We start from the raw sequence: 15291 nt of genomic DNA on the forward strand, positions 1-15291 counted from the left end.
CAATGCATGTATAGGCAAAACTGTATCAGACCGGTGTAACGTTGGTAAATCTTCCATTGCACAGAATGATTTTTTGTAGCACGTGCAATAAATGACAGTCGAAAGATACAAACAGTGCTGCTATACATTTGCTTGTTATAACCGCATTTATAGTTTTCTACAAATGCAATAAATCAAATGCCTCCATCACTCAACCAACGCTAATGGTAACATTACCTAGGTCCTTATTGATATTACAAGATTAACGCATTACCTGCAGTAAAAACCAAGCATGTCCGATAAACATCCTCAGATTTATTTCGCTTCAAGAAGAAATGGGAATTACACTTCATGTGAACATCGTCCTATCCTTGTTAGATGTCCGCTGCGGTAAATTACAGTCCTTGTATGAAGCGTATTGTTGTTTTTCCAACCCACTTTTAACTTCCAACAAAATTACGCCTCACTGCAACGATCGCCATCTAGTGGACAAACGACTACTACTCGCCAATACTGAAAATGCAGCCATGATGATGATGATGAATATTTATTTTGGCTTTCTTTTTAATCCTACTGATTTTCGTTTTTTTTTTTTTTACGGGGCAAATCACAAATGAGTGATTATGAGCCAGGTTGATGTGGGCCCTTGAGACCAACATACCATAAAAGATTCACAGAGAACTGTGTCTGCCCTACCCTCCTTTCGGGGGTCCAGTCCAGCGGGGGGGCTGCAGATGAAAACGAAAAATTACGGTTCCATGCTATCCATGTGGGGGTACATGCTCACCAAGTTTTGTGTACCCGGTCTTTCAGTGTCCCGAATCCTTGTTGGTGTACGCCACTAAATGTACACATAAATTATTTTATTGTAAGGCCCCCCATGAACGAAAGTACACAAAACTTGGCATGCATTCAGAGGGTGTCATAATGATCCTACACTTTTAATTTCGTGCAGTTTTGACCTTGTCAGCCAGAGATATTGAGATGAAAACACCTAATTTTTTGCTTTTTATTTTTTAACTAGGTGGCGCTATACATGAAATAAGTGGTAATGGGATGGGTTGACATGCCCCTTAAGACCAACATACAAAAAAAAAGGTGGACCTCCTAGGCCCCACGGTTCTCGAGATATTCACAGAAAACTGTCTCCGCCACCTACAGGCCAGTTGGTGTATAGTAACATAAATTAATTTATTGTGTGGCCCCCATGAACGGAATTCCACAAAACTTGGTGTGCATACAGAGGGTGTCATAATGATCCTACACTTCCAATTTCGTGCAGTTTTGACTATGTTAGGTCACAGATACCTTCAATTACACCACCTCATTTTTACTTTTTTGTGTTTAACTAGGTGGCGCTATACATGAAATGAGTGGTTATGGAATGGGTTGACATGGCCCCTTGAGATCAACATACAAAAAAAAAATGGTCCTCCTAAACCCTACGGTTTTCGAGATATTCACAGAAAACTGTGTCTGCCCTACCCTCCTTTCGGGGGTCCAATTCAGCTGGGGCTACAGATCAAAACGAAAAACGATGGTTCCATGCTATCCATGTGGGGTTACATGTCCACCAAGTTTCGTGTACCCCGGTCTTTCAGTGTCCCGGGAATCATTGACGGAAATTTGGGCATGCGAAAAAAGCTTCGCTGCGCGGCGGTCATAATTATAACTAGTGCACCGCATAGCGGTACAAAATATGACCGCCACTCAGTCCTGTACATCCGTTCCGCGAAAATAAATCACACTAATCAATTTGTCTCCATCTTTTACTCCACCCCCCACTCTTAAAACTTTTGTGTATGCTTGTTTGGCATGCCTGTGTGTATGTGTGCGGCTGCACAGAAAGTAGCCTACTGGCGCTGCAAAGGTGAATAGAATAGACAAAAAAGTTGCAGCATTGTTATAAAACCTTTAAAATCTCTAAACAATCACAAGTAGGACAATTCATCACAGTTCATCCATTGCAACTGGATCAATGAAAGGTCACTTAGACCTGTAGGCTACATTGTATTTGGGAAAAGCAGAAGGTAGCAGCATAATGTATTTATTTATTTATTATTAAACAAAACAATCCCTGTCAGTTCCATGCCGTTTTCAACAGCTATCAAGAAGAGAGGTCATGTCATGGATTTTTGTGAATGTTTCTTCTTCTACATATGCATAAGTTTAGTCATCTAGTTCATATGATATTCAGCTTTATTGTCAATGCACAAATTAAATACCAGTAGTCTAAAACAAAATGCAGTTTTACCCAGTGGTGCAAATAACTGACATGTCCAAAAGTGCCTTCATGAAATGCGTTGCTAGACTGTTCATACACATTTTAACGGGCCAAGTTGAAGAGCTACCGTCCGTTATTGTTCGTGCAAATTCATGAGGCTGATTCATGTTCCCTTGCATTTTGCAACTATGAGGTCCATGGTTAGTCTAGCTTTTGCCAGACCAAGCTCAATCTTTTAAGAAATCGAAAAAGAAATCACCGGCAGATCAGGATGAGTTCACCCAGCCTAGTCCATGGTAGGCACCCGATACCGAGATATTGTTTAATTTTGCGATTGAGATATCCACGCACTGCACCCCCCATCCCCCCCAACATGTTCGCCCCCCGGTTTCAGAGCTATTCAAAATGCAAAAATGCATAGAGGAGTTATGACAAAACCGTGACTGTTAACAAACTATATAAGCTATATAAGGTAGGCCCTATGCTTGGCCTATTACACAACATAAATGGTCATTAGGCTATGCTGGCGACCCAAATAAAATCTCCTTTGGGAACCAATGGCTTACAGTATCAAGCGGACTCAAGCTGCCACCTCTTGGCAAAAAGTTAATAGTTTTGCAGTAGTAATAGGCAAGGGCGTAGGTTTGGTCTCAGCTTTGGTGGGGACACATCCACAACTCCTGTTGTCACGATACCAACATTATTGTTTCAATACCAATAGCAAGTGAAGAATCTCGATTTCGATACTATTGCGATTTTTTAAAATTTGATTTGGTTTGTGTGATTTGTGAGATCATTGAAAAATAAAAAGATACCCGCACACTGTTTCTATAAGCTCCCAGAGTGGTTATTAGTGGTATTAGTACAACGTTTTGACCAGAGGTCTTCGTCAGGTATCCCTGTCAGGTATCCCTGTCGGCTAAGCCTTATACCCAGCACCTGTTTAAATTTGGAGATGTGCGTGCACTCCACTCATATTCATATAAATTCATATAAACTATAAATGTATATTGAGAATTATTTATAGTATTTTATGATCTGCATGATTACTAATAGCTAAACATATTTAGTAAATTGATTACATCATATTGATATTTAAATTATTAGGCTACACTTGTCTATATCATCACATTTGGTGTGTAAATCTAATTGAGTGCCTGTCACTTTAAGAGGAACGTGAATGCTGAAAAATAGTTTCGCAAGTGCAAGGATATGTGGATTCAATTCATCATGTTTGCTATGTCATTAGATAAAATAAATGTTAAAAAAAACTAACAAATCAAAGAAAATCTTTCTGGGATGAGATAATAGAAGAGATAAGTGTCTCGCAATGTTCATTTCTATGAGTAGGCCTATGGAAATGCACCAGTTTATCTTTTATTTTTTGCATTGTGCAGGCTACATTCACAAATACATTAGCCTACATAAACAGAATATAGGAACAGGAAAATATCTCGGATCCATTGTTTATTGCGACTGCAAGATTGGTAGCCCAATTAGCCTAACAGTCAGTGATAATGACTAATAGCCTATGTGACTGCCCGTGCGGCACACCCTTATTCAACATGACTCCTAACTTTGGTTGAAAGATTACAGAAGCTAGGTTAGCTGTGACAATATCCTGGGTAATATGCTATTTTAAACAGTAAAATCCGCATTTGAAAGCCTGGTCACCAGTTGCCAGTTTGTATGGCTAATTATTTTGCCTAGACTCAATGAAAAAAAAGCTTCAGTATTTTTTGGGTGGCAAAGCTGATCTACAAACCACAAAAAGGGGCAAACATGTACATGCTGAAGGGCAAAGGGAATATCACAATGTTTTACTCTGGCCTTTTTTGGCATAGGCTTGGCAGACAGCCCTAACTTACCGTTGGCGTTGACACACCCGCTCGCTTGACTGCCGGTGCAAACAAGTACAGTAGTCTGTGCTTTGACACTCTCCGTGCGTGTAGGCCTACTGTAGCGTGCATGTCAGATAACCCTTCCCCCTCCCCCTCTGTTTTTCAGCAAATCATATGACGACGTTTCTTGTACTGTTGTGCTGGCTGTCGGAATGATCAGCAGCACAAATAAGTTCGCTAAAATATTGGTGGGGACAATTTTGTCATCTTAAAATATTGATTAGGACTAGTCCTTAGCGTCCCAGCCTAAATCTACGCCCATGGTAATAGGCCTACATTTCACGCAGCTGTGTTAATCACGGAAAGCGCGAATGAAGTGGACACTTCTAAATGGAACCCAACCCACTGTACAGTAGCTCAAGGTCTGTGGCTAAAGCAGCCATAATGAAAGCGTTATCATTGTTCGGATACTTCACAGACACGTGTTTTTTTAATCGCATAGACTACAACTACCAAGCTGGAATCAAAGCACATCAACTCCCCTCTCACACCCTAAACACGCACTTCGAACAAACAAAAAGCATCTCAGTCTCACGGTATAGCCATAGGCAAAACTGAATCGGACCGGTGTAACGTCGGTACTAAATCATCCATCGCAAAGAATGATTTTTGTAGCACGTGCAACAAATATGTGTAGGTACAGCCCTGTCCTGGATACATCTCTCAACGTGCACTCTAAAACATTTGGTTTAAATGGAGATGTAGATCATCACGGGTGCGTTAATAAATCTACATTGCGGCGAGTTGACACAAATGATTCACTTTGACGAATTTATGTAGTTTCAGTCCTAGTTACTTTACTTTGGGCCATGCTCTTCCTTACTTGAATCACCTTTGAAAATAGAGGATTGAAGTAGCCTATATGGGTGTTTGGGAATGAACGTTGACTCAGATGCTTTTTGAGACTTTGAGCTAAATGTCCCAGCCCGGTGTTTAGGATGCATCATAGACAGGTTATCTTTCAGGTAGCCTATTTTCCATTAAAAAACCATCACGTAGCGAACGTGTTGTGGCTAACTCACTTAGCTCCTGTTAGTAGCCTCGGTTATGGTCATAAGCAAATGAGCTGACAGTTGAAAGATACAATTAGTGCTGCTATCAATTTGCAGTGCTGCTATCAATTTATAGTTTTCTACAAATGCAATCAAATTGGCCTCCATCACTCAACCAATGCTAACGGTAACATTATTGTACCTAGGTCCTATAGCTATTGATATTATAAGATTAACGTACCTGCAGTAAAAACCAAGCATGTCCGATAAACATTCTCAGATTTATTTTGGCTTCAAGAAGAAATTGGAATTACATTTCATGTGAAAATCGTCCTATCCTTATTAGACGTTCTCTGCAGTAAACTACAGTCCTTGTAGGAAGCGACAAACGACTACGTATCGAATACTGGAAATGTAGCCATGATGATGATGAATATTTGCTTTTCCTTTAATCCTAGTGAATTTGTAATTATGTATCGGCCGTTCTAATTGCCGATACCGATAGTATGTGCGTGCCAGGTTGATGTGGGCCCTTGAGACCAACATACCATAAAAAATTCTTCATCCTCGGTGCCACGGTTCAGGTAGTTATTTAGGAAAAACTGCATTTTTTTGTTTTTTTGGGGCCCAGCGGGGGGAGTGGCCCCCGGGGACCAAACAAAATTTTTCCGTAAAAGTCTAGTGGGGCTACATACCCACCAAATTTCATGTGACCCGGTGTTTCGGTGTCCCGGGTATCGTTGACCAAAAATTCAGGTAGTAGATGACGGAAAAAAAAAAAAAAAAAAACTTTGACAATCCCTATATGACCGCTTCGCTAGCGGCGGTCATAAATATATGTGATTTGAAGTGATAATCTAGTATTAGCATTTTAATATTTCAATATTGTGCAACTGCTGTGGAACTAAGAACATTCAAAACACTGTTTTCTTAATTGGCCTTTATTGTGTTTGATACTCCAGAATCATTAGACCAGGGCACCTGAAAATTCTCTTTCTTAATGATGATTGCTTTTTAACGATCAATTAATGACACTTTCTGCCCATGGAATCACCAACTGGGATGACACTAAACCCACAGACCATGTGGCTGCCTTCATTAAACAGACCCAAACGTCAGATAGATTTTCAACCCAATGACTGAAACTGAGATACTGCTCAACTCAATTTTGAGATACATCACTTCAGCATCCTTCTAATCATGCACCATTGTTGGGTCTATTGATAATATTTACTGGATACTATTTACTAAGCGTTGTTACAGTCTTACTCAGCCTGAACACATAAGCATTGTGTCTGATAAACCGCATTACTGTGAACCTCCCAAACTCCTACAGGTTAAACAAAAGGATGTCAGGTGCTGGTACAGAAAGTTATTTCTCCAGTGACCACCATGTCATCAATAATGGTAAATTTACGTGATACCTGGGACCCAAACTTAAATGTCATGGTTTTATTGTTTTGCTTGCAATAAATAATAGCTGACTCCAGGAACAAAATCGATATGTTGTACCATTAGTGTGATTAATTAGTGTGCAATGAAAGCCCATGGGGGCCCAAACAGGGCCAAAACCAATCTTCTCAACAGCACAGATATTATACTCAACATCTAAACGATGCCACAATCAGAAATTGTAGAAACTTTATTCAAAATTTGTGTGAAATAAAAATGACTGTCCCAGAAATGGCAGTAACTGCAAACCCAACACAATAAAATACAAGACCAAATCTAAACATGCCAATCAAATCAAGCGCTGTAAATGAACACTCAACAAACAAAACAGAATGTTTTTTTGGTTAGCGCACGTCAACTCTGCGGTCTCTAGGCATGTGAGTAATTTCCTACAGCCACTGCCACTGCAGGGCCATAATCTCCAGCACAGCAGATGCAAAGAGAAATGAATTTAAGACCAGAGGGGCTTGGGGCTAGTAGCAACAGTAAATTTTAGTCTGGGAAAATTATTCCCCACTTGCTGGGGCTAAACTGTGTCCATGTCTCATAGGAAATATGGAGCGGCAAGGGGCCTGCAGGGGTGTTGGAGAGGGCAGACAACAGCTCAACATGAGAGGGACTGAAAACAGGTAAATAACAATGGGCGTGGGTGCCTCAGTAAATATATTCTCTCTCTCTCTCATCTGTATATGTGTGTGTGTCTGTGTGTGTGTGTGTGTGTGTGTGTGTGTGTGTGTGTTAAGTTACAGTTAGTTATTGATGTGCAAAGAGAAGCAGGATGGGCACACATATTGGCAGCAGGGTTATATTTGTGTGTGTGTGTGTGTGTGTGTGTACTGTACACCTGTATGTGTCAGTGTGTCTGGTTTACTGTCACATTGTGATTGGAGTCGCACAGTCTGTCATACGTATACGGCACTGTCAATCTTGAGCTATATATAAGTATCTCTGAGCTCTATATAAGTATAGAGCATGGGGATGCCCTGTGATTCAGCCAATCGTGAGCTAATGCAATGGGTACAAAGTCTTACATTCTAATGGCATGGCTATGCTTGAATGAAGATTGACGTGAAGCAATTTGAAGATGCACATGTGCTCAGCAGATCACTGATCAGGAGGGTGGACTGAGCCCTGACAAACACAGCAGAATCTTCACTGATTTACTCATAACCTACAGGTTGACTCATGGGTCGGGCAGGTTTGGATAAACTTTCCAGAAGATATTGTATACTCAAGTGTGTTGGGTGACTAAAGCTAAAAAGCAGCTTTCTGACAAATTTCTAAATAACCTACAGCCATGTACCACATGGTTTTGTTGATCATGATCCACTAGTTAGGATACTCACAGATAATGTGCTGCGTTCACTTTTAAGAGTTACATGCATTGTTGCATGCATTGCATTGTATGCATTGTTTGTGTGTGCATGAGAGAGAGTCTTAAATGAAGGGCTACTTGTTTTATTGGTGTACAACAATTAACAACACCTTCTGAAACATAGTCAAGATGATTTAATAGTCCTGACCCAGACGCTATTGCTGGGGTATAGACTATGCTTTCGAATCAATGTATTGTGTTAACATTTGCTGGAGCCTATTAGTGGTGGCTCACGCGAAACCTTGTTACAGCAGCCTGTAGCAAGTTTTGGTAATACATGTTCTGGATGATATTGACTACAATGGATTAGACGAAGGATTAAAAACGATTTAAGTGGTCATTGGTGTGCTGTAGTGTTTAGTTTACATAGGCGTCTTTAAAATACGCACCACATAAGTATACATGTCTTATTCCATCATATCAATTCAACAATTCAAAAAAATAGTTATGGATAAAGTTAGCGCTCTGCAGGTCAGGTTGGCTTTGAGTGGATCTTTAGCACATATAGCTTTGGGGTCAGCAGTGTGGAATGGCTCTCCTAATGGGTTGCAGATATGGAGAAAAAAAACACTGACCCCAGCATCACTACAGTCCATTCCTGCCAACGCTACAACACTCATGATCTTTTGCAGGCAGGACAATATTTCAGACATTTGAAGGTGTTTTCCACTTTGTCTGCTCATTAAAAGAGCAACAAGGGACACATGAGCATGTGTGGGAGATTCGTCCTCAGGGGGGCTTTGTAAAAAGGACCAAGTCCTGTGCTCTGTACTTTTAAAACATTTTTATGTTTCATCAGCACAACTTTGATACTGATATCTCAATAATACAATACTACTCTGAGGCCTCCACTAAAATATTATGTTCAATACCATTTAACACTTGGGAATACACTTTAAAATGTAAAGATGCCATCAAATTCAGGTGGAGAGCAGGTGGTGGTGCCACTGAACTAAAGCAATGAAACTAAGCAAACAGAGTGGCAATGTGGGCTGAGTGCGTAATGCTGCTTACGTACACACATGCATTACACATACTTCTTAATGTATACTCAGTTATCACACTTACATAATGAGATAGGTACTGTAATCTTCAGACATGAGAAAACTCAATAGAAGAAAAAATGATAAATGGTAATGGAAGCAAGACATAACAATGTAAAAATGTATTCGCTGATTTTGTTAAATTTTGCCATCAAATGACCTGACTTGTTTTTTATACAAGGCTGTGAATTAGCAACTTGGTATGACCCACATTCAATATGCATCATCTCAGGGAAATGAGGCAAAAGAACCAGGCAAATTGCAACCACGACACCAAAAACCTGGGCCTTGGATTTCTTAAGAACCATGGCTTAAGAAGAAAGCAGCAGCACTCACTTTTTTCAGATATACACTAGAGCGATAGACAACAATGCCTTTTTAACATTGCACAACATGACACAGGATACAACGGCAATGCACAGTTGGCTGATGGCAGTCGCAAACTGTGCGAACTGGCCACATGTTGTGCCCAGGATCCGTATTGGAACTCCACCACATGCGTTGCCAGTGGCCTGAATGCCCAATCAAAGCACCACAACACCAAAACAAAAAGCACCAACAAACCAATGTGCCAATGTTACTGTCCTGCTGGTCATGGACTCCCAGGTAATCCAGCTGCTACTGACTCATAGCTCTGATTTCAGCTCTCCTCTTCCATGTTCCCCACAGAGAATATGATGTCTTTCCTTTGTTAAGCTACTTTGAACCACATCATAGGTGCTGTTCCTCAGAACTAGCCCTTGCTGTCTACATTAATCAGTAATATGCATAGTGAATGATTCCAAATAATTCTCTTCCAGTCAAAATGGTTCCGGTTTCTTTTGAATCTTTTAATCTAATGTCTCCCACTAATTATAGTTTCCCTGTATCTCACTCATTCTGTGCTTTGTATTGAACTAAAGAAACTCCATAAGCAGACCTACAGTAACAACTCCGACGCAAAATGCAACAACATGAGTTTACGTGAAGGCTACATCTTTGAATAATCAAAAAAATGACAAATCATGGGGGGAATACCACACACACACACACACACACACACACACACACACACACACACACACACACACACACACACACAAACACACGTGTGAACGGCCAGTGTAGCAAATACATCAGTAAGGCAATAGTCATTACGTGTCGAGGCATATCACTTAGAAACATTCAAATGAGCAACCCTTTGGGTTTGAAGTAACCAAAATGCTGTGTTGCAGTTAAGGTAAGGTTTTAATAACCTTTACCTAGCCAGGTAGGCTACAATAGTCACAACAATTGCATTTCCAATGATATTAGGTTACAGGGATAAACCACGCCCACTCCCATTTTCATATCCGAATATACATACAGATACAGATCATGTTGTGGGTTGAACAGATACAGTTACATACAGATAATGGTGACACTGTGCACCCATACTTACTAAATAGAGTAAGGTATTAAGTAATGTAAGTACAATGTAAGGTCTACACTGAGAAAAATGTGGTCATATATTTTAGACTTGGATATAGAGCTGTATTTCATTATCAACATGTGTTACCTTAAATATCAACCAACTCTCCATGTCACCTTTAAAATCAACCAAATCTCCCATTATCAACATGTCACCATAAATATCAACCAACTCTCCCATTATCAACATGTTACCTTAAATATCAACCAACTCTCCATTTCACCTTAAAAATCAACCAACTCTCCATGTCACCTTTAAAATCAACCAACTCTCCCATTATCAACATGTTACCTTAAATATCAACCAACCAATATAACCTAATAGATTTAGTTTACCACCACTGATGCATCCGTAGCAGTCTGATCACATGAGGAACTCAATTTCCAAAGTAATTCATTTATACTTCAGAGAAACATTAATAAATTAAACGGAAAGCATTTAACTACTTTAACCTCAATGCATTATGCAATTCAAAGAGATGCAAAAGCACAGCACGGGCACAGCACTTTTTTTTCGACGTATTGTTTCATTAAAAAGGCAATTAGGCATAATGAGAGCTTCCAACTCCACCACAGAAAAAAGCTAGCATCCTCCTCAATTTATAAGATCCCCGGGCTGACCTTGACACCAATAACAAGTTCCCCTTAATGGAATAGAAAGTTCACCTGAACCTTAAATGTACATATTAATGCACTTGGGACTTGCAACTGCTTAATCTGCTTTACGATTACTTTAGGTTTATCGGCGTGAGTCCTAGCACACATTAAACACAAAAGACTCAAGGGACCCGGACAAGATGTTACAAGGATGGAGGATGAGCAAAATAGTGTGATCACTGAGTGACGTTGCACAGAGGACCACCGCCTCCTCAATAATAATGGCTCCATTTGTTCATTAAAGTCTCAAACATGGGTCCCATTGCTGTGCCTGTGCCGTGTTTAAATCAATATGCAAATGACTACATTTCTATTCAAAGGCTTCTTTTGACTTCAACAAGGTTTCTAAATAACCCAAGGGATGCAATTCTTTCCATGTGAATAGACCCACCTGTCAGCAAGTGGAAATTAACATGTAAAAATTGTTTCAAACCATTTCTTCTCTTCTCGTTTGTGTCGAAAGGCAGGGGAAGGATAGCAGCCTTTGCTTTAGAAGGTTAATATGATTATGAAATTAAAAATATCCCCTCCCTCTGAGGTACGGCAGTCAGCTAATAGAGGAAACTGCATTCTAATGTGAAACTGCATTCTTCTGTGGTAGTCTCATGTTTCATCTGAAAGCATGTCTGGCACAGGGCATAGCTCACCACATGGGTAGTAGAATGTTGTCTTATGTGCATCAGACAGCTGTCGTCTCCAGAGACAAACATCTGGCTAATACCTACCATGTCAAGCAGCAATGGTCTGACAAACATCTTTCGACCAAATACACAGTGGGGAATATATTCCAACACTGCACATATTCAGGATGCAATCGTGGAGACATGGACTGCACCACTAAGGAATCTTTTAGGCAGGCATCACACTGACCAGCGGCGAGCGGCAGGTTTCCTATTGTTCTCTATGGTTCAGCAAAGGAACAGTGGCAGCGCTAGTGTAACAAGCTGAGTGTAGAACTTGGTTCAACTTTCAAAGTGCAACGCAAACGTACATTATTCAATCATCAGTTTAGGCAAACTGTTTGTGTTACTTAGGAACAAGATAGAACTTATTATGGTTGCATATTGCATTGCACTTAACACTGCCACTGGCCAGTGTGTTCCCTGCCTTAACGTCTTGTATCTTAATGATATATACTCTAAATTATAATGCACCCGTTTCCATAAACACTATTTTAAAAACTCACACAGACAACGCATTTGTGAGTCACCTACCACAAACAGACTGTACCCCTTTCATGACTGGGGGTGTCTTACAACCTGGCACAAACCTCTAGACCCCCTGTGTATCTTATAAACACACACAGTGCCTAAGACTGGAGTAAATACCACTTCTCCTAAATAATTCAGTGTCCCCTTGACCCCCTCAAGTGCACCACCCACACACACGCACTCACACTCCAAGAGGCACCAGCAACACTGCTGCGCTGGTGATGGAGTGAGGCGGCATGCAACATCTGTTCAGACATCTGTTCTCAGTCCTCTGTGTCCTGACTGTTGCCTGCTACAATCCTCAGGTATTACAGTGGTGCCACTTTTTCTGAGGCCAGTCCGAGTGGTGCATATGGTGGGGATAGAGAGGGCTGCCACACGTGGGTGAAGCTTGCTCACTCGGCAAACTTACACCCCTTCAGACAGTGGCACCTGTCTGTGGAAAGATGGGGAGGTCCGGATCCCAGCCTGTGCGGTTCCATGGCTAATGAGGGTAAGCGATGGTAAACACGGCATTTTGCATTCATGCAACTCCACTGTCATGATGTGTTTGTTTTGCTTGGAGCTGTCCATGGTGCTGCCCAGAGGACTGGTTTTCAGCACCACGGACAGCGGCATCTGACCAACACACTCTCCTACTACACAGGTTCTACTACACTGGAGTGGTTCATGACCAGAAACGTTTTAGTTCCCTGGACATTTAAAAAGGGAAATGGAAAAGTTCTAGTTACATGGACATTTAACGACAATGTTCACTAAGTTAAAAAAAACAAATGTCATCATGTTAACCATTACAAATTACTGCACAAAACAAACACATATCCAATTACCATCCTGTTATATCAAAATTCTGCATGGGTCTGTTTGGATGTATATAAATAATTAGTGGTACAACTTTGTCCTGAAAAAAATGGTGGCTGAACAGTAACTCTTGTGGAATGTTGAGTGCTTGACACTAAGTCAGTGGAATACTGATGCTCACCGTGCTAGTGCTGACACAACTTTTCAGGGAGGAAAACCTGAATTTCCATAATTAAGCCATGAAATGCAATTATAATTCCTCAGTTCCAGCACTTGACTTCATAGCGGCGGCGCAGGATATGAATTTTAGAGCGGGGTCCCAGGGGCGCATCAAGTGCAAACAAACAAAGCTGCTCTTGAGCTGCTCTCCTTTCTCTAAACTCTCACGCTGACGCCAGGCTCCACCCAGGCCCTGCGCACGCAGACTTGATCAGCCAAGCCTGGGGGCCTCGCGGACTAACTACTGCTCATTCAAATTTAACATGAGACACCACTGGAATAATAATCAAATAAAGAGATATCGCAGTGTCTGGGGAGCTGTTTGGGGAATGTTTGAAAAAGACAGATAGTACAAATGTGCACTGAGAAAGTGCATTGAAAATAAAAGAAATGTAAGATGCACTGAGAAAGATAGAAACACAAGATGCATTGAGGACAGCAAAGCACTGAGCGTATTCAACACCATCATCATCATCATCGTCATCATCATCACCTCTGACACACTTTAACAAGTAATACTAACATGAAGGCCCAAAAAGAATCAGAGAATGTGGAAAATGTGTTCTATTGTGAATAAAATAACTCTTAGAGCATCATCATCTGAATAGTTCACTTACTGATGCTTGGGTATCCTGGGGTTGATGGATCGCCTCCAGGGTTCAGAGTGACGCCAAAGGCCTTGTGCCAGATATTGACCTCGCTGGGGACATCACATGGATCCACGTAAAGCAACACCCCGCCGAAACCCATCTTTTCCAAGAGGGAGAGCTGAAAAGCAAGTCCAGAAACAAGAACTGATCAATTATTTAAATAAAAGTGCATACAAAAATAGAGATAACAAAAAAAATATTACCCACCACACCCTAATCTTGAGACTAGACATCTCAGTGCAATTATGATGCTATCGTGCAGAAATCACTATACATGCAGATATGGACTCACTACAAAGAGAGGCACTTAACCATATCAGCAGACATTTTTTACTTTAAAGGGAGGGAATTACTTTAAAGGAAGGACATACTGTTTTATCAGCATTTCTGCCCTGAGGGTATCTTGGTGATTTGTACCAGGATGTGCAAATTGAGTGACAAGAGTAACCATAACATTTATTTCAGCACACATTGTGGACAAAATACACCAGGGCTGGAAGATTCGAAAAAGGTGTTAGCGGGGCATGCAGGGTCAAACATGTCCATCAGGGGAGTGAGCAGGGCGTGTGAGTGATTGAAGGCTACCCCAGGCTCATTTTAGCCAATGGGGCGAAAGCATTTGTCAGTGTGTGTGTGTGTGAGTGAGAGAGAGAGAGAGCGAGAGAGAGAGAGAGAGAGAGAATGTGTGTATGAGAATGACTGGGAGACATACGTCTCTTTTTGAGAGCTCACTAGATATGTGTGACAGACGCCCCAAAGCCCGCCAGTCTAGATAACAGCAGACTGACAGCTGCGCTAGCCCCAGTCCCCACCCCCAGAGCAAGCCCTGAATCAGCCTGGAATGTCTCTACCAGTCTCTCGACAGGCGGCTCTCCACACACAGTGCAGTCGTGCCTCAGGTCCTAGCCTCAGGTGAACAGAGGACAAATCCCTAAGCCCTGCTGCTGAACACACAAGGAGAGCTCTATACTGAGAAAAGAGCAGGGCTAGATACAGGTTTATTATTATTGTTTATTTTTTTATTTATACGCACATGTTATTATCTTATTTGATTATTACGAGTGTTTTTAGTAGTAGTAGTAACAGAACAGTAATAGTAGTAGTAGCAGCAGAAATAGCCACAGCAGCAGTCGCATGCTATATGATATAATGTGTAACATATGATCCTAGTAACTTTATGTAAATATGGATATGTCAGAAAGAGGGGGACATTTAGGTCACATAGCCAATGTGACCGCACAAGAACCAGGTCTTTCTCACTGTTATGTCTTAGCTCAGAAAGGACTAAAAAATGTCCATCTCCATGTTAACTCAACATCTGTTTACGACGGGACGTCA

The 15291-nt window shown here is 41.1% G+C and overlaps 1 protein-coding gene across 2 annotated transcripts in view; it reads right to left on the reverse strand.

Annotated features, from left to right (window-relative positions):
- LOC125300857 (inactive N-acetylated-alpha-linked acidic dipeptidase-like protein 2) overlaps positions 1-15291 on the reverse strand; it is a 213473-nt gene that overhangs the window by 90036 nt on the left and 108146 nt on the right. For both annotated transcript variants that reach the window (XM_048253010.1, XM_048253009.1), the window contains exon 5: positions 13921-14071. In XM_048253010.1, the coding sequence (XP_048108967.1) occupies positions 13921-14071 (151 nt within the window). The remainder of the gene's footprint in view (positions 1-13920; positions 14072-15291) is intronic.

This window comes from Alosa alosa, chromosome 9, assembly GCF_017589495.1.
Source record: "Alosa alosa isolate M-15738 ecotype Scorff River chromosome 9, AALO_Geno_1.1, whole genome shotgun sequence".
Lineage (NCBI taxonomy): Eukaryota > Metazoa > Chordata > Actinopteri > Clupeiformes > Clupeidae > Alosa > Alosa alosa.